Raw genomic sequence first — 23724 nt, 5'->3', positions numbered from 1 at the left:
ACCTATTGCTGGGCCACATACAAACCTTTGGCTTTCAGGGCCTAGAGGTACTGGGCACCAGGATAACTGCCTGGAAGGGAACAGAGGATGATCCCTGAGATGTGACTTGTCCTTTGGAAATCATAATTCCTCTCATTTCTACCTTAGGTCCTGATAAAATGAAGTCCTAGGGAAGTTTCACCTACTAACAGGTGTGCTTTACACCAGAGTCCTACCTATTTAGGAAGAAGGAGGGCATCAGAGTGACCTGGGTTGGAATCTTGAATATTCCCCCCCCCCAACTTGTGAAGTCCTGGGCTAAAGGCAGCCCCAGTTTTCCTCAACTTTAAATCGGGGTAATATTAGTTCTTATCTAGTTTAAATAAGGTAATTTCCTGGCATATTAGAAGCACTCAATAAACATTAACCATTACTGTTGTTGCTGTTGTTAGGGGATTTACTGGGCCAGGTATTCCTGGGTTACTCTTAAAACCCCCACAAGTTGCAGAAGCAATAGCAAGGCCTGGCAGCCCTTGGGCCAGGTGACAGGCAAGCAAGGCAGGGGGTGGTGACTGGGCTGCAGAGTGCTAAGTCCCTGTGTTTTGTTTTTTTTACAAAGTGGGCATCAATAGTGTGAGCTCTCCCAGAACTGGGGATTCTCAAGTTGCTCAAGAAGGGTGGGTCTGGAAACAACTGTGAAACATGATTATCAAACACCCCAACCTGAACAGAAACACTGACCTATGGGTGAGGCACGGAACTGGGATGATAATAAAAAGGACAGAAGACACAAGGTCACAGTAATTACCTCGGCCACCTGGAATTCAGGACCTGAACGACTTTCTTGTCACACCCCTGCCCTCCTCCCAGGACTTTTAAGAAGCCAGGAGTACAAAACACATTGACACACACTCCAACTATGATAACTGGGGCCATAAAGCTTCTTTTCGATGGTCCAGAAAGCAAGACCAGAACTCCTATCACTAGGCCGACGATGAGTAAATCTAACTATTAAAATTTCATAGGTTTGAGGTCAAGCATCTAATACATGATAAAAGATGCTCAATCAACAAACGCAGGAAAGGGATAAAAGAACCAGTAGGATGAACAAAAGACCCAAGATGATTTCCAGTCTTCCCACCTCCGTCCCCTTTCAACTGGCAAACCTCAGATAAGGGCTCAACCGTCGTCCTACCCACGCCTCATCCCACCTCCACGGTGCGGATGCCCAACTACCCAGCGCCCTCCAGGGGTGCTCAGGAGAGGAGAGATGTGTTTCCTTCCTGGTCCTCATGATCCATTATTCCTTCCTTTCCAAGTCCAGAGCCACAGGCGGTGGAAACTAGGTCATCTCAAACCCTCCGCTTTCAACGCGGGGGCGAGGCCCCTTCTCAGCCCTGGAATAGGAAGATGGGGGAATCGAGTAAGCAAACCCTGCTGTTTCTTCTGCTCAGGGAGGAGGGCGGGCAGCGAGCTTGGCTGCAGCTAAGCGGCAGCGGGGAGACTCGGAGGGGGCGGGGCGGGAGAGGGAGGGGGCGTGGTGGGCTCGCCGGCGTGACCTCACATGTGGCGGGCGCTGTGGGCCGGGGGCGGCGTGTTGGGCGTGTCCCCGGCCGGCGTGTGGCCGGCGCCGTGACGGGGGTGTCTGGTGCGGTGGCCCGGGCGTGGGTGCGACGCGCGCCAGGCGCAGTGGTCCGTGGGCCCGGGCGGCGCGGGCGCGGGCGCGGCCGGCGTTCCTGCAGAGGGAGCTGTGCGCCCGGCCTGGCGCACGCAAGGCGCCGCCCGCTCTCCCTCTTGCCGCCGCCGCAGCCTCTGGGCCCGCCCGCCGGGGAGGGGCTCCGGGCCTCAACGACAGCTGCTTCCTGCTTCCCTCACGTCCTCGCCGCCGCGCCGCCGGTCCGGTCGTGCGAGGCCTGACCGAGAGCCGCCCGCTCGCTGCCGCCGCCGCCGCCTGCCCGGCCCCAGCGCATATCTCGCCCCTCTGCCCGCCCGCCCCACTAGACATCGCTCCGGAGTCCGCGCCCCCCAGGCCACCCCCGCGCGCCCCCAGCCATGCTGTCCTTCCAGTACCCCGACGTGTACCGCGACGAGACCGCCGTGAGTATCCCAGCCGTGCGCGGCCCTCTCCCCGCCACTCGCGGCCCCTCGCCCCCTACGCCCTCCCCTCCCCCTCGGCCTTTGTTTGCGAGACCCGGCGGGGGGCGCTGGGCTCCTCCGGAGCCTCGGGGGCCCTGGTGGCCGTCACCCTCCGTCTGCTGGCTGGCTGAGCCCGTGGTCAGCCCGCAGGGCCGCTTCTTGCAATCCGCGGGGTCAAGGGCAGACGCCCAGGTGGGAATGGGCGTCTTAAGGGAGCGGGAAGACAGAACTTGTCACTGCTTTTTAGCAGAGGAGGCTTTTGCTTCAATGTGGTAGGGAGACAAAGTGTTTGTGCATGCAGATTATGTACAATCTTAAAACAAAAGCAAACTTTTTCAACTTACGAAATAAAAACACTTAGAGTTGAAGTTCATTCATTCGATTTTAAAACGTGTATGGAGCGCTTACCCTGTCCCTGGCCAGGTGCTGGGCTGCGGGTGCTGGGAATGCAGGGCCCGGTAGTGCTGATCCAAGTGTTCCTAAACAGGAGCAGGAGTTGATGGGGGTGAGAGGAGGTCTTAGAAGGGAGAGAGGATGGCTTTTTTCAGGATGAAGTTTTGCCCATTGCGGGGGTTACCCACCATTTACCTAAGCTGTCCGTGAGCTCAGGGTCACTGTTGAGATCCCCTGGGTGGAATTCTGGGCAAACACTTTTTTTGTGTGTAAAAATTAGTTTGGCATTTTAGGAACTGGAAAAAATTCAAATGTTGTTGGCCTGATTCTCTTAGGAAAAGCTAAATTCCTCAGATTACTTAAAATAGAATCCGAATAAAAAGATTTTTGCATAATAGAGTTCTAATTTTTGTTTTTGTTTGTTTTTCTGCTTGCTTTGGCCCGATTTATGCCAGAAAGTCTGTACATTAAAGCGCATCTCATTTGGGGGTAAAGGGTACCAGGGCTTTAGAGTAAAGGACATATTGTTTTCAATTAAGACTTCCAAGTGGCACTGATGCATTCCTGCTTTCTTTGACCTGTGGCCATCTGGTAACCATGTTTTCTCAGTCTGTTCAGCTGCTTGCTTATTAAATTTACTCTATCAGCCCAAGAAGCTCTATCCCTGTGGTTAAAAGAGTTGTGGCCTTTGTGTAGGGGAGTAAAGTGATCCAGCCAGAAAGAAAAAGAGGACAAACCAAATAAGAAGACCTGAACGCTAGTTCTGGTTTTGTCACTCACTCACTGGATGCCCTTTGGCAGATCACTTAGCTGTTGCTACAGGCCTTCCCTCCCTAATAGGGATGACTTGGCTAACCACAGAACTTACTTGCTTCTGTACTGAGAATATTATTCATTCATTAACATGATGGTCTAGCCCTGCAGTGCCAGATTTTAGTAATGGGAAGCCAGGCATTTCTCACTTTGGTTCTTGAGAATCTTCTGAGTTTTCAGGAGAGGTAAAACTATAAAGAACTACCCATCATGTGGGTTGACAAGTGCCATTTTAGATTTGTTTTATTTTTGACGGAGTGGGGTGGTGGTGGTTGTTGCTTAGTTTTTCCCTTTTGGGGTTACCAAAATTCTATAGTTCATTTATCTATGTTTAACAGTTCTGGAAGGGCTAAGTGAAGATTTTATGAAGACATCAAAAATATTGTGAATAAACTCAAAAGGCTGTACTGTGGATTTTAATACTCTCCAATTCCTTTTCATCAAAGAACTAATGATAAGCCTCATGGCCATGTAGCTCTGGTCCAGCCTGGACCATGCTCAGTGCATCACACAATGTACTTATCCCAGCCCTGAGATCCTAAGTTGGATACCTTTTTCCTGTGACAGAGCCCTGATTACTAAGCCCCGGGCTTGACTTAATGCATTTGCTCAAATTGTAGCCTTGATGTCTAGAATGGGTTGTTTCTCTCCAGCAGGTGCTAGAGATTGCTGTAGCTCTCTGTCTCTCTTGCTTACCTTCCAGCCACATAGGGGGCAGTCTCCTGCTGAACTGTGGGGTCGAAGCAGTTTTCAGTGGACTTCTGCTTTAGTGAGATTTTTGAAAACCATGCCTTTCCAGTGTAATCTGTTGCCCATCCCCCCAAGAGTGTTACTGTCAGGAAAGTCAGGCCTGCTGCTGGGGTTAGAAGAGCAAGTAGGATGCTTAGAGAACACAGAAGAATGGGATTGATTGCCATCAGGAGGAGGAGACACTGCATGAATTGAACCTGGGAGTTGGCCAGTTGAATAAGGTGGAAAGTCCATTCTTGGCTGTGTGAGTTAAAATAAAGCCATAGTTATGTAGGTTGGACAGTTATGGAATTGCATTTGTTTTAGATAGCAGAAAAGCTGCTATGACCAGAACATCTATGGGTGGATAAGCTTGGATGGGGGCTGGAAAGAAAAAAAAGAAAAGAGAAAATGGGGCCACGTTTGATGGGTTCTGCCTGCTGTGTGTACAAGTCTGCGTTTTGTTCTAAAGGCCACAGGCAAGCTGTTGAATAATACAGGTGAACTTTTGTATAGTAACAGTGTCTTATCAGGACTCTACTTTTAAAGACTCTTGGGAAGATGAGAAATGGTTTGCAAACTTAAATCAGATGGGAGAATCAGATACTGCACAACTTGTGTTCAGGGAATGTGGCTGTGAGACCACCCTATTTGTGGGGCATGGTCTTGTAAAAGAAAAATTTAGGGAGCAGGTGGGTGGGGGGCACTTGGCTCCTGGGATTGTCCTGGAGAAAATCAATTTCTTGTCCTGGTTAAAAATGTCTGCTCAGTAACTGACCTCAGTCTGCTCTAAATAATAATGCTGGTTCTGGGAAGATGGGGTTGTTTGCTCAGAGACAAATCAGGAGGCAGTATGTGTAGGATGCACTGGGTTTCTGAGTTAGGGTCTGGCTGTGCACCTGCCAGTCCACAACTGGCCTTCTTTAGCAAGAGGTTAAGTCCATAGGCTTTGGGGTAGGCTCAGGATAAGTCACATCCCTCCCTCCTGCTGATTAACAGTCTGACCCTTATCCATTGCTTTAGCTCCAAAGCTTCAGTTTCCTCATCTGGAAAATGAATTGGTAATAACCTCACGGCGAGGACCAGATCAGATAATATAACTATGGTGCAATGTTGAACTCACAGTGATCTCTAAATAAACAGTAAATGCTTTACCCTTCCAAACTCTGTGAATTGCAATCTTAAGTCTGTAAAATAGGAATATCATCAACTCTCTTATAAAGTTGCTTTAAAACATCCAGCACAACAATGTGAATATTCAGCAAATGTTCCCTGCTTTGGGTCCAGCACTTGGCAATACCTTCACTTCGTCATAAAACTAATGTGATTTGCAGTTAATTTTTTCCTCTTCTTTGTGGAAAGTTAAGCCTCTGGATATGTCTGAGTTTTAGTAGCATCATAATCGAGGAACATTTTTGAGTGTCTGGTCCATCCCTTCCGAGGAGTATTTGGGGAAAAGCTGTTGGCAGATTGCTTTGGGTCACAGTGCTGATTTTGAACTTCACGTGGCCCTGGGCATGTGGCCATCTTGTGCCTGCCATTGCTCCTAAAAATGCTGGATGAGAAGATCTGTTACAAGGTTAAATTTTTCTGATTTCTTGTCAGAGGAAAGATAGTTATTGTAAACATTCTGTAACCATTTCAAGGTGTGTAAAATGTAAGAGACTTGAAGATGAGAGGACATAACAGAAAGCTTTGTTTCAGGGATGATAATCAGCTGGAGAGGATTTTGGTAAGGATTGAAAATTGGTCATTGGAGGAAGGTTTCCATCTGGTTTTATGTCCCTTGCACTTGTCAGTTGTTGTTTGCTGAGAACAGTCCCTGTCTTCCTCCTGAACCACTCCTTTGTCTAGGTGTGCATTTCCCCAGGTACTCTCACCCCTGGCACCAGGTGAGGAAACATGCTGACCCCTTGCAGAAGGCTGGGGGTTTGACACTAGGTGAGACTTTCTCAGTTGGTCAGCAGCCACACTGAAGTTTTGACCAGCTGTAGAATCAGCAGGTTTTCCTTTTCCAGGAGAATGTTCACTTTTGCTTCAGGACTAGCCTTTCCCTTGGGGTATAAAACAAAGCAAGGAGACAGATGCAAATTTCAGCCCAGACACTGGTATTCTTCCAGACAACCTCATGCCAGAAGCCTTAACCAGAAAGAGTTGTTAAGAGAGTCTTGATTAGAAAGACCCTGTCTGTGTGGTTTCATCTAATTAGGTGAATTGCCTTAGTATGAGATGGAGAGGTTTTGTAACAGCATTTACCTGTGGATAGTTTCTTCAGGCATGAATACCTGGGGAGTGGTGACTGCCACTTGCTCTTCCAGTCTTGGTCAGTCTCTGAGGCCAGGCCCAGGAATTTGGTTTCTCAGAAGCTCCCGCATGGTTCTGAAGATCAGCCCCGGTGACTGCTCCCCAGGCTTCCCCTCAGTCAGGCCCTGCTCTCACACTCAGCATTTTTATTTCATCAAATATCAGGGTAGTCAGAACAGGTGGTGCCGTATCTCCTCCTCTACCCAGTGAAAGAAAGCATTTCATAACAGTGCACTGAAGGGAAGAAAGGCTTCGATTTTAGAAATGTTCTTTCATTGCACGTGTCAGCTTTTTCAGCTGATGTCAGTTAGCATCGTTACACTTAGTTACTTGCTTTTTGGCAGTTTAGACTTAAAGGTGAAACTGATCATACTGTACCTTGTGGGAGATTTTCTAATCATCAGTCAGCCTAGCCAGAACAGCGCAGTGTGCACGCACGTGTGTGGGGGCCCCTCCCAAGCCTGCCCTTCCTGAGTCCCCACTGCATTGTGTAGTTTTGTGCTCTGCCACAGACAGCACGTTTTCAAGTTTCTTTAGCACAGCGGCAGGTCTTTGTTTTGTGTTGTACAGACAGAGCCGTTTCTCTTCTGACCTTTCATCTTTCTTCCCTCTCCAGCAAAAACATTCTTTTCATGATGGGTGGCTTGGCACCTTTGAGAACCTGCCAACTTCGGTTCATGTGGTAATTTGGGCAGACACATTGCCAGTGAGCCAAGTGGAGTGTTTCTCTCTGCCCCTTTCCTATCTCTCCACCACATTCAGAAAGTACTAATTTAATTGGGTTTAGACACTGCTGATCTAATACCACATTTTGTCTTTTGCAGATCCAGGATTATCATGGGCATAAAGTCTGTGACCCTTACGCTTGGCTTGAAGACCCAGACAGCGAGCAGACGAAGGTAAATTGAGGGTTTATGATTAAAGATAAGGCAGCCTTCCTAGTTAGGACCAAACCCTAGACCTCAGTAACCATGGCTTTTCCTTCCTAGTATCTCCCTGAGTTCTGTGCTGTGGAGTGGTACTACAGCTTTCTGTGAAATGATCTGTGGGGAAAAAGGTGAAAGCGTTTTCAGCCTCAAAGAAGATCAAGTAACTTTTGAAAAGTGGTTGTGGTTTACAGGGATACCGATTAACCAATATTTGAAATGAAAATATTTGAAAGAGGGAAAACTGACTTTTACCAAAGAAAAATGAAAACATAGGGAACAATCGTGTGATTTTTGCCTAATGATATTTTTTTTCCAAAGGAGAGAAAATCTTATATATTGAAAGATATGTCCTTATATATCAGCTCTTGAAAACTCAGTGTTGGTCTTGGATTACTTACTGATTTTAATGCAACAACAGTAAAACAACTAAATTATAAGTAAACTAAATTGTAAGTATCTTCTTATATTTTATAGGAGTAATGGGTGGAAGGGGAGAATCTTCTGCTCTGTCTAAAAATATGAAGTTTTCCTATTCTTTTGGGGAAACGTGTAGTATTTCGAGCTGAAGTCTTCATTAATGAGCTTTCCTCTAAGTGCCATAGCCCATGTCCTTGGCGTGCCTGGGACTTGCCATTTGGGATTCGTCATTTACATATACCATATGTGGTTAGTTAAGTTTGTCTGGATCGGGGAATGGAGTTTCTCCCAACCACTTCAAGTTCCTTGACTCTTTTATGTATAACTGTATTTATGTATCAGCTGAATACGTAGGAGTACGTGTACAGTTTCTGATATGCTCAACATTGCAGAAGTTTGAGCTTCTTTAAAATCCCAGAGTACATTTGCCATTAAAAAAAAAATGTTAAATGCATGCTGAGTGGTTTTCTAGGCTAGCTTATAAAAACTACTCCAGTATCCTGTGGTCCCTTGCCACCATATATACCAGTGTTCTCTGGAGAACTGAACTCAGATTTCCAAGGCAACTCATTTGCCAGGAAGATATTCCCTCCTGATGTGGACCTGGCTCGTGGGCTGGGGATGCTCTCCTCGCCCTTGCCTACTCCTTACACCAGCACACATGTTCTATTGTCAGTGGGGCTGCAGATTCCCCCGCCTTGATGTTTTTGAGAAGGAACTTGACCAGGAACAGAGCGGGGTGAAGGGCTTATTAGCTGGGCAGGATGATACGTGGAAGAGGAGAAGGTAGAGTTAGAAAGAGGTTCCTCCTCGCGGGGTAAATCCCAGGTTGTCTTCTCTTCTTCCTTGGTCCCACAGCACTGGCCCACCTGCCTTCCTCTCTGCTGCCCTCATTTGTTCTTCACAATGAGCATTTCTCTCCCCTCCCCACTGCAGAAGCTCTTAAAACTTCGTCCCTTAACTCTGTCCTTAAAGCAAGCACATTACCATTCATTCTCTCCCTTTCCTATTTCCCTTCAAGAAAGACAGAGGTCTCGGAGTTCCTGTCAGAGGTTTGAAAAGCTGTTCTGAAGTTCTTATAGCAAGAAAGGCATCATCTTTTGAAATAATGTTTAAAGAGAAGGACTCTGGGAGTTCCTAGAGGTCATAACCTGGGAGCAGTTATGAACTCACCTAATATGCATGAGGTGAACATGATAACTACTACACTATGGAAACGGCCTCAACTAGTATCCAGGAGGATGCAGGTTTGACCCCTAGCCCTGCTCAGTGGGTGAAGGATCTGGCATTACTGTGAGCTGTGGTGTAGGTCACAGATGTGACTTGGATCTGACATTGCTGTGGCTGTGGTGTAGGCTGACGGCTACAGGTCTGATTCAACCCCTAGCCTGGGAACTTCCGTGTGTCTCAGGTGCAGCCCTCAAAAGACCAAAAAAAAAAAAAAAGACAAAAGTCTCATGGGTAAGAATGATTGCTGTGTAGGCTTTCATTTTTCTTCCATGAAGCATGGGTTGGCGAGGTGGCTGATTAGAGATTCCCTAAAGAGAAATGGATGGGTAACTTTTGGAGTAAGCAAAGGGTCCAACTCTGCAGGTGAGACTGGGAGGAGCAGGTGTGGAGCTGCCTCTTCCCTTCCGCTCTGCCAGTGACCTTGATCTTCTAGCTTTGCGTTGAGCTGAGACAAGGATTGAACCTGGAAAGGGAGGGTCACAGGCAGCTACACAGCCCATATGGATGGAAAACATGAGGGAAGGGGATGAACTTCTTGTGCATCTCTTGGAAAACTGTCTGCAAGGACTGTCTCTGTGACAATTACTTTGTCTGAGATATTGGGTACAACCATTTCTTTAGCCTTTAATGATGACTGAGTGATTAAGCTATGTCAGAATGACCCAGTTTTTGTTTATGTGTTAATGAGTACATACTTTGCTGTTCCTTAATTGACAATGACTGGTCCTGGGATAGTAGATGAAACTTTGCTAATTAGTGACCTTGCAGTCAGCATTAGTTAGATGCTAATGACATTGGTGTATAAACTGTTGTTTTCATGGTTTATGTTTATTGGACACTTACTGTGTGCTGGCCATGTCACTGGTAACTTTGCATACCCTCTCTCATTCAGTTCTCCAACTCTGGAATAGATCTTTTTATTTTCCCCATTTCACAGATGAAGAAATTGAGTTAAAATGATTAACATGTCCAGGGTCATTCAGCTGATAAGAATGCAACCCAGGCAGCCCAGGTGATTATCAACTTCACATTAAAGAAAAGATAAAAGAAGTTCTCTTGTGGCTCAGCGGGTTAAGGATCTGATGTTTTCACTGCTGTGACTTGAGTTTGCTGTGGCGTGGGTTCGATCTCTGGCCCAGGAACTTCTATATGCCTTGGGCACAGTCCAAAAAAAAAAAAGATCAAAGACTCTGGATATAATAGCTTTGGGAATGCAAGCTGTAGGGCTCTCTTGTGTCTGTGTTTGTCTTTTCAGGTCCTCCTGCAGGGACCCTGGCTGCCCCCATCCCTACTCCCGAGCCAACCTGTTCAGACAGCAGACCTCAGGTGTCAGCAGAGTGTGGCCTGTGCCCTTCCCCTGCATCCTTCATACACAGCTTTCCTGCTCCTCCTTGAACAGCCTTGTTATTGACAGGAGCTCATTTTCATCTGGGATCTGATGAGTTCAGTTTTGGTCTCAGACCCAAAAGGCAGGGTGTGTTTTTCTCATGTGCAGAAGAGCAGCAAGAACATTTTCTACACAGGGTTAGAGGCACCTACCCAGTGGTGGATTAGGCATAGCTTGGTGTAGTGAGGAGAATCTTCACATAGCCTTCAAAACCAAAAACCACTTGTTACATTTTCAGTAAAAACCAGCCCAGAGGCAAGGAACATTGATAGCTCATTTATACTAAGATCAGAAATTCTATCAGTGGGTCTTTGATTTAATCTAATATTTAATATAGGTTATCCAGTTCTGATACTTCCTGTCATTTGAGGCTTTATCCTTTATAAGAGAATGTCAGAACAGACTTATAACTTCGAAAATTCTCAAAGACAGTAGTCGGGGGAGCTTAAATCTGGGTGAATCCTTTCAAGCTGTCAAGGCCATGTAACCCTATTTTATAGCAGACGTTCGAGATTGTAGAAGATCCTGTACAATCATTTGCATCTTTGAGGTCAGCTCAACCTTGATATAAAAACTCAACAAAGCTACTCTGGAAAGAGGGAACAGTGGGCCAGCCCTGCCCAGTAGATATAGAATGTAAGCCACATATATAATTCAAGTTTTTCTAGAAGCCACATTAAAAACATAAGAAACAGGTGAAATTGTAATAATGTAATCTAGTATACTCAAATATTAACATCTCACATGTAATCAATATAAAATAATAAAATGTTTTACATTCTTTTCTTCAAACTAAGTTTTCAAAATTCAATGTGTATTTTGCACTCACAGCACGTATCAATTCAGGCCAGCCACATTTCAGATGCTCAATAGCCACATGTGGCCAGTGGCCACCAAATTAAACAGCAAAGATACGGATCGACCTTTCTTGTGAATAGAGGTGTAAAGAGTATAAACAAGGGTTAGCAGATTTATTTTTAAAAAAGCAGAATTTGTCACAGGAATTCAGGAACAGTTTAATATTAGTATATTCGTAGATTAAATAAATCTATATAATTGTCCTAGTTAATACTTTAAAAATTAATGAAGATTGAAAATCGAAATTAGAAGTAACTTTAATAAGATAAATATTCATGGAGTTCCTCTTGTGGCTCAGAGGTAACAAAGCCAACTAGTATCTATGAGGATGTGGGTTTGATCCCTGGCTTCACTTAGTGGGTTAAGGATCTGGCGTTGCCGTGGCTGTGGTATAGGCTGGCAGCTCTAGCTCTGATTTGACCCCTAGCCTGGGAACTTCCATATGCCACACCTGTGGCCCTAAAAAGACAAATAAAAAAGATAATAAGTATTCAAAACAACCTAAACACTGGGCTGAATATTTCTGTCACTACTATTTTTGTATGTTTGCAAAGCTTTGACTGCAATAAAACAGGAACTAAAACTTGTAGAGGAGAAAATAAAATCATCATTAATTATAGATTCTATGATCAGGTCTCTAGAAAATCCAAGGGAAACAAATGACAACTTATTAAAATTAATGAGTTCAATAAAGTGAATATATACAAAATAAATATAAAATCAGGAGCACTCATATATGCCATCAGTAATGAGATATTAACCCATCAGAAAGCAGCAATAAAAAGCAAATACCTAAAGAAGAAGAAATTTCAGGCCTGCTGGGAGAATAATATTGTCACTTGAGAAATAGGGAGATCTTGGAGTTCCCGTTGTGGTGCAGTGGAAACGAATCCGACTAGGAACCATGAGGTTGTGGGTTCGATCTCTGGCCTCACTCGGTGGCTTGAGGATCCGGCATTTCCGTGAGCTGTCATGTAGGTCGCGTGGCCCAGATCTGGTGTTGCTGTGGCTGTGGCACAGGCCAGTGGCTACAGCTTCAATTAGACCCCTAGCCTGGGAACCTCCGTATGCCACAGGTGCAGCCCTAAAAAGACAAAAAGACCCCCCCCCCCAAAAAAAAAAAATGGGAAAGAAAGAAATAGGAAGCTCTAGCAAAGGGCCAGTTTGGGGCATTATTTTTAATAGTGAAAAATTGGAAATCTCCATTTCCAACAATAGGCCAGATATGGTGGATCCGCTTGGCAATATAGTACATGCACCTATTAAAATGTTGCACTCTAAAGTTGGTTTCTAACTGGAAAGTGCTTATGGTAGAATATGAAGTGGGAGAAGGATGCCACATTGCAGTGCTCCCAATGATTTCAACTTTATAAACCACCTTTGTAACTCTAAGAGAATCTGTATGAAAATGCAGATGTAACAAAAATAAGATCAAGGGAAGGTGCTGGGTTAAAAGCACCTTAGACATCTGCAAAGTGTGATAGACTCTTGAGGTGTCTGAACCATAGTGAAACTTCACTCTTGAGTAAGTGGGACACCAGGTAACAGCCTTGGAAGTTTTCAGCATGAGGTGCCAGAGAGAGGGTTTTGTAGTCATTAAAAAAAGCTTTGAAGACAGGTAGGCAGGTCCCCACAGGCAGTTATCCCATACTTCCCATGCAGCAGGCTTTTCCAGCTTGTCCTTTGCAGATCCTGGAAGGAAGTGTGTAGCAGCCTTGATGTACCCCGATGTGTTGACACAGAGGTAACTTGAACCTTTAGTCTACAAGGCACCCATCCCCCCCGCTGACAGTACCATGTGTGTTTGACTTCCTAATCTTGAACTTCCTGAATTTCCTATGGCAGACATATGAACCCCAAGCCCCACACTCTCTCTGCCTTAGCTTTTTAAAACATCTCTTCCTCTCTGTTGATATCCTGGCCCCCTTGTGTGCCCTGTTCAGATCTCATTTTAGATCTTCTCGCAGGCATTCTTCACTCTTCCTGTCCCTTAAGCCACTGTGTGCCCTTCCAGGAGCTGAAACCCCTCCTCCCTTTGTCCCTTCTCTCATCAGTATAAAGTATTTGCTTCATGACCAGCAGTGGCCCAGTTGTCAGATCCTGAGACCTTCCCATCGTCCATGTTCTTCACTGTGCAGATGGACCACACATCCTGGCGAATTGTAGAGACCTTTGTCCTTGGCACAGGGACTGCTCTGCCTGTCACCTTGGCCTCTCCAGCCCCTGGAGTTGGCTTACACTGCCTTGGTCACTGAAGCAGCTGTCTCGCTATCAGGAATACCAAAGGCTAGGAGTTCCTGTTGTGGTGCAGGGCAAACAAATCTGACTAGTAACCATGAGGTTGTGGGTTTGATTCCTGGCCTCGCTCAGTGGGTTAAGGATCCAGCATTGCCATGAGCTGTGATGTAGCTGACATACACAGCTCGGATCCTACGTTGCTGTGGCTGTGGCATAGGCAGGCAGCTGTAGCTCCAATTCAACCCCTAGCCTGGGAACTTCCATATGCTGAGGGTGTGGCCCTAAAAAAAAAAAAAAGAATACCAAAGGCATCATATTTCCTTTCCCTGGCCTCCCCCGCCCACCATAGTGCAGTCAGTCCATGGTGCCATCTGCTCGCCTTCCTGACAGACAGAGATTCGCTGCATCCCTGGGCCTGGTTTTGCAGCCCTAAGGTCCAGATGGAAGCAATGTCCTTGTAGTCCTTTAAAGAGTCTCCCCCCCGTACTCCAGCCTGTTGTGCTTTCAACCTCTTGGTTGAATATTCCAAATTTATCACTGAGTTAGTGAAGGCAAAATACTCATAGAAAGGACAAATTTATGCCTTTCAAGCGATAGCTGCTTAATTGTAACTAATTGTCAAGTCTGGCTTCCACAGAAACTCTGTCCCAGGGCTTTGGTACAGGAGGTGACCACATGTTAAATGCCAGCTGCATCAGTATATCAAATGAATGATTTTTTTTTTTTTTCTCTCCCTGAGCGCTTCCCTGGGCAAAATGAAAGTAACAGCAGCTCCGTTTCCCCTATGGATCATGAGAGAAAAACTCATAAGAACCAGTAAAAAAAGAAAAAAAATTATTTTTTTGTTCATTCCTTCTAAAAAATTAAATTACCTAATAGGATCAAAGGAATACATGACATAGGTCTTCTTTTCTATGATGGCATCTCTGCCCCCTCCCCCACAGCCCATTTAGCTGCATAATTAGGGGTCCCCATTCCACCTGCTGAGAAGGGGCTGTGAGGGTAGCCGGAGTAGTCCTTCAGTCTGACAGGTAAGGAAACCGGAAACAGCACCTTTCTCTTCCCCTGCCTGCACTCATTCCCTTCCTTGGCAGGAAAGATTTAAATCTTAAAGGGTTTCTAATCCTCTCTAGGCTATTTAAATAGCCTACAATGCCTGTGTAGGTATTTTTATGTCCCAGAGGTCAGTGGAGAACAAAGTTTCTGTGGTTACCACCTTTCCCTGGGACCCTCTCTGTCTCCCCTGAAATCTGGCTTACTATTGGCCTGCTTGCTTTTGTTTTTGTTATTTAGGTTAACCCTAAAATCATGTAGCATGAGGAGTTTCTGCTCTGTGCTGGTATCTGTCTGTCTGGCCTGGATCTCCCCAGGCAGGGTGCCCTCCCTAGCGTGGGGGAAGAGCTAGTAGAGAGCTGAGTGAGCCAAGATCCTTCTCTCCACTTGCATCTTGCTGTCAGGCTGCAGAGCTTGTGGAGTGCAGGCTTGCTCTCAAAACTTGCAGTCACATGGAGGGCTAGTTTAGTGTTTCTCAGCCAACAGACAGTAAGTAGATCAAGCTGACTGGGAGCTGAGGACTGCTGGGTATAATGGAAGGATTGCATGGAAGACTGGTTTGGGGGAGTTCCTGTCGTGGCTCAGTGGTTAACGAATCCGACCAGGAACCATGAGGTTGCAGGTTCGATCCCTGGCCTTGCTCATTGGGTTAAGGATCCAGCGTTGCCGTGAGCTGTGGTGTAGGTCGCAGATGTGGCTCAGATCCCGCATTGCTGTGGCTCTGGCATAGGCCAGCAGCTACAGCTCCAATTAGACCCCTAGTCTGGGAACCTCCCTGTGCCATGGGAGTGGCCCTAGAAAAGGCGAAAAGCAAAAAAAAAAAAAAAGAGAGAGACTGGTTTGGGTTTACGGTGTTCTTTTGAAGACTGTAGGACAAACTGTGTCCTCATTGTGTGTTGTTCCATCATCCTGTGAGCATTCAGGCATTTTTCACATCACCTCTGTTGGGAAGTAGGGAGGAGGAACAGTATTTGCCAGATGGAACTGAACGTCATAGCCCCTGGTCTTCCACTTTCTTGTCCTTTAAGCACAGCAGGCTGCCTTAGCTGGGATTCCTTTTCTTCACCTGTGAAATGAATATGGTCACACTCAGTTCATCTAGCTCCAAGGTTTTAATGACACCCAACTGAGAACATGCATGTAAGAAGTGAATCTGGGGAGTTCCCATCGTGGCTCAGTGGTTAACGAATCCGACTAGGAACCATGAGGTTGGGGTTCGATCCCTAACCAAGCTCAGTGGGTTAAGGATCCGGCATTGCCATGAACTGTAGTATAGGTCGCAGACACGGCTCGGATCTGAAGTTTCTGTGGCCCTGGCATAGACCAGCGGCTATAGCTCCAATTAGACCCCTAGCCTGAAAACCTCCATAGGCCACGGGTGTGGCCCTAAAAAGGAAAAAAAAAAAAAAAAAAGATTCATTTTCCACCCACAGCAGAGCTCTGTTCAAATATGGTACAGCCTGGGCATTGCTGCTTAAACTTATCAAGATGTAGACTTTCAGACTTTAGCCCTCTATTTACTTACTCAGCTTGTTACTCAGCTTATTACTTTAAAGATGCCTCTGTCTTTTTATTTTCATCCACAAAACGAAGCAGGATTTTCTTTGAGTTCCAGTTTTATAGAAAAGATAACTTACATTCTGAACATTGCACCCCCCACCCCCATGAAACTACGAATTCTAAGTGTGGTTTTATTTTTCTGAAGCATGATGATTAAACTGGCCCAGAGATTACCTTAAAGCTATTTTAATTGGTGTTGTGTGAACCCTCTGGCAAAGCTGGCCTGTGAAACATCCTGCCCTCCATTCGTCAGTGTTTCCCATAAGGACCTGGATTGAGAATTACTACAATTCCTTCTCTGGTAGAAACAGGAAACGCTTTAGGTAAATATATTATCACATACCATCTCAACCTCCAAGACTTCTAAGGTCTTAAATGTCTCACTCACCACCTCCTACGGAAATACTTGGCCTTATTATAGTTTGCAAACATAATTCTTCTAAATCCACAGTGGAAATATGCATTTAGAGAACTTCCTTTTGATCTGTGTGTGGGGTAATTGTCAAAAGTATGATAGAATTTGCTGGTACTAGGCCGTCTTTTCTGAGTAGTTCCTTCTCTTTTCTGTCTCCTTTCTCTTGCTTTCTGAAACAAGGTTTTTGAGGCAAGCAGCCGAGATGAATTCTGGCCACATTAGGCAAATAAGGGATTCATGGCACAGATATAAGGCCAGCTCCTGGGGTAGACTGAAGGGCCAGACTTGGAGCAGGTGGGAGCCAGATAGTTCTAGGGCTACATGGCTAGAGTTTCCACTTTTCACCCAGCCCTGCTAATGGCGTCTGTGGTTATGGTCATTCAGCCTGCTGTCACTTGGTCACGTGACTGCATCCCAGGAGAGAGAGTTTGGTTGGCCGAGCTCCAGACGTGTGCTCACTCCTTGCCTGTCTGTAGCAGTGAAACAAGATTTGGTGGAAGCTTTAGGGACCCTCTTTGGCCTCTGTGGTGGCAAAACAGCCATGTGGAGCTAGCGTCTCACTAAGCAGGGGGAAGCACAGATGCTGGCTAGCCCGAGTGCCACAGGTCCGCTGGTTTCATTCCTCCTTCCTCTCCGTAGGTGTATGTGCCATCCTTTTCCTCCCCAGTCCTGGGTGTGCCTGGGTGTCCACAGCACCAAGCTTTAGGTTACATGGGGGATGAGCAGGACAGATGGGCCCATGGTGGCTTGGCATCACATGCCAGCCTAGGAGGACCATACATGGGGGATGGGTGAGCCACTTCACCTTTGAGCTGCTAGAGGTCAGTGCCAAAAGGAGGCTGAGCCACATCTTAAGTAGAGGCTGGGAGTCTTGCCTCATTTGTTCACCATCAGGGAAAGCTCCATTTTAGAAAAGCAGACCCCAGACCATTGATGAAATTCTTAAGGTGCTTGTGTGTATTTAACATTAATATTTTCCCTGTAGACAGCTACTCAGCTTTGGTTCAATAATCTTTCTTTCCTCTATGGAAAATGCTGATAGCAGACGTGGTATCTTTGGGAAGACAGTTATTCAGGAACTGACAGCTGAAAAATGAAGAGAATTCTGCCTTCTCCCAGCCTCTTTCTCTTCTCTTATGGATCTAAAATCCATTCACGACCCCACGTTGACATGTCCAGGGACAGAGCACTCAGTCAGAAAAATCACCTGGTACTTGTTAAAAATACAAATGCCCAGGCTCTACTTCCAGAGTGTCTGATATAAGTAGAAATCTCACCAGATAATTCTTTTTTTTTTTTTGTCTTTTTGCCTTTTTCTAGGGCTGCTTCCTGCAGCATATGGTAGTTCCCAGGTCTAATTGGAGCTGTAGCCTCTGGCTTACGCCAGAGCCACAGCAACATGGGATCTGAGCCACGTCTGCGACCTACACCACAGCTCACGGCAACGGCAGATCCTTAACCCACTGAGCAAGGCCAGCGATCGAACCCGCAACCTCATGGTTCCTAGTCAGATTCGTTAACCACTGCGCCACGACGGGAACTCCACCAGCTAATTCTTAAGATCCAGAAAGTGTGGGGAAACTGCCCTGGAGAATGCTTAGACATGATTAGAGAACGATAATCTCACCTTTGGTTTATGTAGGGCACTCTCAAGGAGCTGAGGTTATCATAGACGCCTCACTTGTTTATAGCATCTTTGTAAATTGGAGAGGCGGTGTTTGTGATTCTTGTTTTTCTCATTGAGGAAACCAAGGCCAGTGTCGTAATAAAGCCTTCTGCGCCACTCCTGTGTGGGTGGAAGTCTGACCATTTTGATGGGCTCTCCATTTAGTCATGCACACGATTCTGTAGGGCCCCAGTTCTGCCTCCGTAAAATCTCATACCCATCTTTTTCTTAATCCCTGCAGATGCTGCCTGGTTCAGGCATGCACTGCCACTGGGCTGGACCTTCAGTAGCTTCCTGACTTGCCTCCCCTTTTCCAGAATTTTCTTTATACCCTGTTTTCCCTAGCAACTAATGAGAACCCTTAGAGATCTTGGAACTTGTTTATTTGTGGGAAAGCAGTAGCGTATAGTCATTAATAAATGGCTTTGGAGGTAGAAAGATGGGTTTGAATCTATCGTTTCATCAGAGGTGTGACATAGGTCATGCTCATTAACCTCTCTAAGCTTCAATTTTCTGATTTATAATCTGGAGAAAACTACTGTGTATGGTTGTGAAATTTTAGTGATGATGTTTTTGAAACATAGTAGAGGGATAAATACAAGTCAGTGCTTAATAACAGCTTGCCATTGCATTCATTATTAAATAGCTTAAATACTGTATGAATTATCTGCTTGATAATTTGAGATACTCTTTAGAGCTATCTGGAACAAACTCTTTTATTGCAATGAATTCTTGGGCTCTGTTCAGATATCCTTTCTATGTGGATCAATTTTAGTCGCTTTGTATTTCCTAGAAAATTTACCATATCATTGAGATTTTAAAATTTACTGTCATTATGAAATATTTGTTAGAATGATATTACTCTCCTTGTTCGTGTGTCTATTTTGCTATCATTTCTGATTTCCAGTGTCAGTAATTTCTCTCCTTTTTGATGAGTTTTCAGCCATAGCTTTGGTTGAATGTGTTTGTTTTTAAGAAAGAAATGGTTCTAAGCCTTATAAGTTACACACTTTAATTTTCTAGCTCATTCATTTCTTTTTATTTTCTTTTGTCACTTTAGAACTTTCTGATTTGAATTTTTAGTTACATTTCACTTTTTCTCATTTACTGATGAAACTTTGGTGTAGTCACCTTTTCCAGGCTTCCCCATCCTGCCTTTGGGTCTCTTCCCCCTCTTCCAGCCTGCCCAGGCTCAGCCAGCCTCCCCTTGCTCAGCAATCCCAAGGGCTTCTAGAAGAGCTGTGTCAGTCAGGACTCTTTGACAGCAGCACCTGAAAGCTAGCTCACACTAGCTCATGTAAAAAAGGAGCTGAGGAGGTCTCTTGTGGTGCAGCAGGTTAAGGATCTGGCATTGCACTTGCAGCTGTTTGGGTCACTGCTATGGCATGGATTTGATCCCTAGTCCAGGAACTTCCACATGCTGCAAACATGGCCAAAAAAAAAAAGCTGAGCGGCCCACGTAACTGAAGATTAGTACACACCTTTAGGCACAGCCTGATCCAGGAGTGCATTGGTGTTTCTGGAAACCTGTTTCTGGAAACCAACCGCCTTTCTCTGTTTTATTTCCTGGCAGCCTCTCCCATGTGGTGGGGAAAGATGGACCTTGGCTCTTCAGCTTTTACACAATTCTAACCACCCCAGACGTCAAGACGAGATAACTTCTTCCAGCCCAGCGTTCACCTCTGTCTCTGAAAAAGGATTCTGGTTTTTTAGCCTTGGTTCATAACTACTTTATTGCCTGTTGCATGTAGAGAAGAATTGACAAAAGACTCTGCTTATGAAAATGAACAGGGTTTACTTATATAAGGACTGTGGACAGGAGATAGCATAATTAGAATACAGACAGAGGTGTCACTAGCATTATCTATGACAGATGGTGGTATAAGCTGCCAGCACCCAAAAATGATAAAATCTGATCAGGAGAGAGGGGGAACCCCAAACTTGCTAAGGCCTAACTGTCACTTCCAGACCTAGGCTTCTTTTTGGGTGCAGAGCACTTCACCTGGACCATAGGTGCCTCCTCAGTCACAGTATGGGCACTGTCCTTCAGAATGGGACACAGCCAGACACCAACTCTGTCTCCGGAGCCTGTTTCATACACTCCTGAGTCCTGTCCTGTGGACTAGATCAGTTCAGCTACCCCGATGTGCATGGTGATCATGAAACAAAGCCTTAGACCAGCCCTGAGCCTCATCCTGCATGGATGTCTGCCTGGCCCTGCATCAGTCCCTGGCTCTTGAGAAGGGATGCTCTGATGGCTGGCAGAGGTCACACCTCCCTCCCCCAGTCTAGCAGTGGGGCTTCCTAAAGGTACCAGAAAGAAACAGATGTCAACTCCAGGTGGTTTTGCCACATTCCAAGAACTTTAATTCTTAATGGTTTAGTTTTCCTTTTTTCTAAATATTCTTGTTATAGTTTGTGTTCCCTCATTGATTCAGGAATTATTCAAAGAAGGGTGTGTGTGTATGGATGGTTAATTTCTTCTGGTTGGGTTTTTCGTTGGGTTTAGATTTGATGTGCAGATCACCTCTATCCTTGCCAGGTTTCTGGCCAGTGGTGTGTACGTCGGAGAGGTTGTTGTTCCAGCTTTGAATGGGCACCCTGGGAGGGGCGATATTTGAGAACAAGTCTTGAATCGTGAGGTCAGAATGAGGCTCTCTGCTTTCTTTTCCTGATTGATAGTACCTAGCCCAGTGAGGGAACAGGTTGATTTGCCCTCACGAGGACAGGCAGAGATGGTGGAAAGAGGGCTGGCAGGGCCCCTTGCAGGGCCCACCTGGTATGTTACCCACATATGTGCAGCGGGAGGCTCAATGGGTGCCTTCCTGACCTGGGAGCAGATGGTCCCAGAGAAGAGATGGACTTACTCTGTCTTTTTCATGTTAAAAGACAAGCCCTGTGGGTTTGAGGCTCTCAGCGATTGGATCCAGCATTTTTCCTCCTCAGGGTTCACAGGGGTTTGTAGGAAGAGAAGGGCGGAAGACGTCCGTGGTAATGGAGGTGGTGGCATTGTCGTTGCAACATGACTTGAACAAGCTTTTCATCTTGGGATTTCAGGTTTCCTTTGCCGTTAGGATCCTGATATTGTGAATGTTCCGAGAGTCCTGGAATACACGGGGCACTCTTTTCTTATCTGGGTACAGGTTCCTAAATTCACCTTGTAAAGTACCTCATTCCATTCCACTCTAGCCTCAGCTTCTGGACCTGTTTGCTGAAGCAGCTGTCTCTCATCCTCTGTTTGGCATGACCTGCCTCCAGTTTTCCATGTGACCATCCATCCCTTCTGGTCCTGGGTCCTGTGGTCTCAGGCATGAGCTTTACCACCTCTTGCCTTCTTTCTTACGGGGACATCCCTGCCCGTGGGGAGTCATTTCCGAATTCTGCTACACTCCCAGCAGTGAGGGGGTCCAGGTGTGCTTCCCCCTCTGGCTTCTAGGATGCTCTCAGCCCTGCACACATGACTCTCATTGGGGTTTTCTGCCTGGCTGTGCTCTGGGACACCTGCCCCTTGTTTTAACTGGCTCATTCACATGCATATATACATATACACACATATACGCATATGCACACACCAGGCTGTGCTGTCACACCAACCACTTGCTTTAACAAGCTCATTTTATAAATATATATATATACACTTATTTATTTATATATATATGTGTATATAATTTGCAGCAGAAACTCCTTTTTTTTTTTCTTTTTTTTCCCTTTCCTTTTTTTTGGGCCCAAGCTGCAGCTGTGGCAATGCCGGATCCTTAACCCACTGTACCAGGCTGGAGATCAAATCGGCAGCACCACAGAGACAAGCCAGATCATTAACCCACTGTGCTATAGCAGGAACTGGAGACTCCCCAAAGTTGATGGATGTAAATAGCACCACCTCTCGTTTTACTTGGGTGATACCCATGCCAGAGTGTGTGTGTGTGTAAAATGAGCTACTGTATGCATTCTTTTTATTCATGCAGGTAAGAATTGTGCTTGTAAAAGGAACTGAGATATTTTGTGATTAAAATATAGTACATGTGAGGACAACTTGAAGAAAACTCTTTCTAAAGACAGTGAAGGTAAAGGCATCTCCAGCTCCCAACTGAGCTATTCTTAGCAGTGGAGCTTTGCTCTTTCTTTCTTTCTTTCTTGCTTTCTTTCTTTTTTTGTAATTATGGTAAGAATGTTTAACATGAGATCTGTCCTCTCAGCAAGGTTTAGTGTGTCCAGTATGACATTGTTAACTAGAGGCACAGTTTTGTACAGCAGGTCTCTAGAATTTAATCATCTTGCATAACTGAAAGTTTGCTTTGAAGGTTTCTAATAGTCAAGGCAAAGTGAAATGTGAATTGGATTTCTCAGCTTTGAGCAGCTATTCTTAGAAAAATGTGTTCAGACTCAGCCATAGCTATAAAATCTGGACTGGTGATCCTCTTTAAGGCTCAGCCGCTGCTGTCATGTCATGGGCTTTCAGGTTGCAGTGATTTTAATAGTATCCTGGAGTGTGACGTTAGATGCTGAGACTCCTGAGGAGCAAGGAGAACTTAATTCTCCTCACCTGGCCTTCTCATCATCATGACATTCCTCCAGTTTTTTGGGTTTTTTTTCTTTATCCTTAGACCTCTTCTCCTTTTCCCCTAAATTTGTTCTAATTTTTAGACCAAAAAGCCAGACTGTTAAATCCATAAATGACCAAGACGACCTTATTGACATTCTTTGTAACCCTAAATATCACAAAGCCCCTTTGCAGAAGACTTGTCCCCACCTTCAGTTTGCCCATATTATCAGGATGTACATTTTGACAGAACCTAGAGTTTGGAGAACTTGAACACAGTTTGCATCTAGATATTTGACTTGGAAGGGTGCAGTTAACTACTGCTCTGCTTAGAATAATTGACTAACATTTGTGGATGAGCGGTGATAAAATTGTATATAGTGAGCCTAGTTTTTTAGTTATTTAGTAGCATGATTATGGCTGGCCTAACGGTCGTCTAAACATTTTAAATGAGAAAAGCCGGTGCATCAGCTTTTGCATGAGATGGGTTCCATCACAGCAGTTGTGATGCTATGGTGAGACCATGAGACATCTGAAAAAAACAAAGCAAATAGAGAACCATGGGAGAGCGCCATTCCATGTTTCCAAGGAGAATGAACTGCATGGTCTATGACTGTGGGACTTGTATGGTCCTCCTGGAGCCAGGGTAAAGCCCAGGTGCAGCCTCCTACGAACACAGATCAGAAGGCCCTGGGAGACAGAGTCTGCAGGGCTCCATCCTCAGAGGACCCCCAGTGGGAGGGGAGGGGGCCAGCCATGACCCTCAGCATACCAGGGTCTCAGGGTGGGAATCCTGGTAAGGCCACTCCCTTCTGGGAAATGTGTGCCCATTTTCTCTATCTCCACTCCCATTGGGTTGTTCCTGCCCCATTTAGAGACCAGCCTTTCCACTTGGCCTTGTCTCTCAACACTGGACCCCTGCCCCATGTTCCTAACCGTCTTCCCTGCTTCTACTTTTGTTCCCCTACGGTCTGTTGTCTACCAAACCAAGAGTAGCCCGTTTCAAAGGTAGCTGTGTCCTCACCCAGTCTTAGCTTGCTTGCACTTGGAGTGAAGAGTCAGACTTCTTGGCTGAGC

At 45.6% G+C, this 23724-nt stretch overlaps 1 protein-coding gene across 1 annotated transcript in view; it reads left to right on the top strand.

Annotated features, from left to right (window-relative positions):
* The first annotated feature begins 1834 nt into the window (after positions 1–1834).
* The window catches only part of PREP (prolyl endopeptidase), a 136391-nt gene continuing 114501 nt past the window's right edge, over positions 1835–23724 (top strand). Inside the window, exons 1-2 of the mRNA XM_047761696.1 lie at positions 1835–2076; positions 7179–7253. Of these exons, the coding sequence (XP_047617652.1) occupies positions 2032–2076; positions 7179–7253 (120 nt within the window). The 5' untranslated portion in view covers positions 1835–2031. The remainder of the gene's footprint in view (positions 2077–7178; positions 7254–23724) is intronic.

Source organism: Phacochoerus africanus, chromosome 2, assembly GCF_016906955.1.
Source record: "Phacochoerus africanus isolate WHEZ1 chromosome 2, ROS_Pafr_v1, whole genome shotgun sequence".
NCBI lineage: Eukaryota > Metazoa > Chordata > Mammalia > Artiodactyla > Suidae > Phacochoerus > Phacochoerus africanus.
The sequence above is the reverse complement of the archived record's forward strand: the minus strand, read 5'-3'. Positions and strand labels throughout refer to the sequence as shown.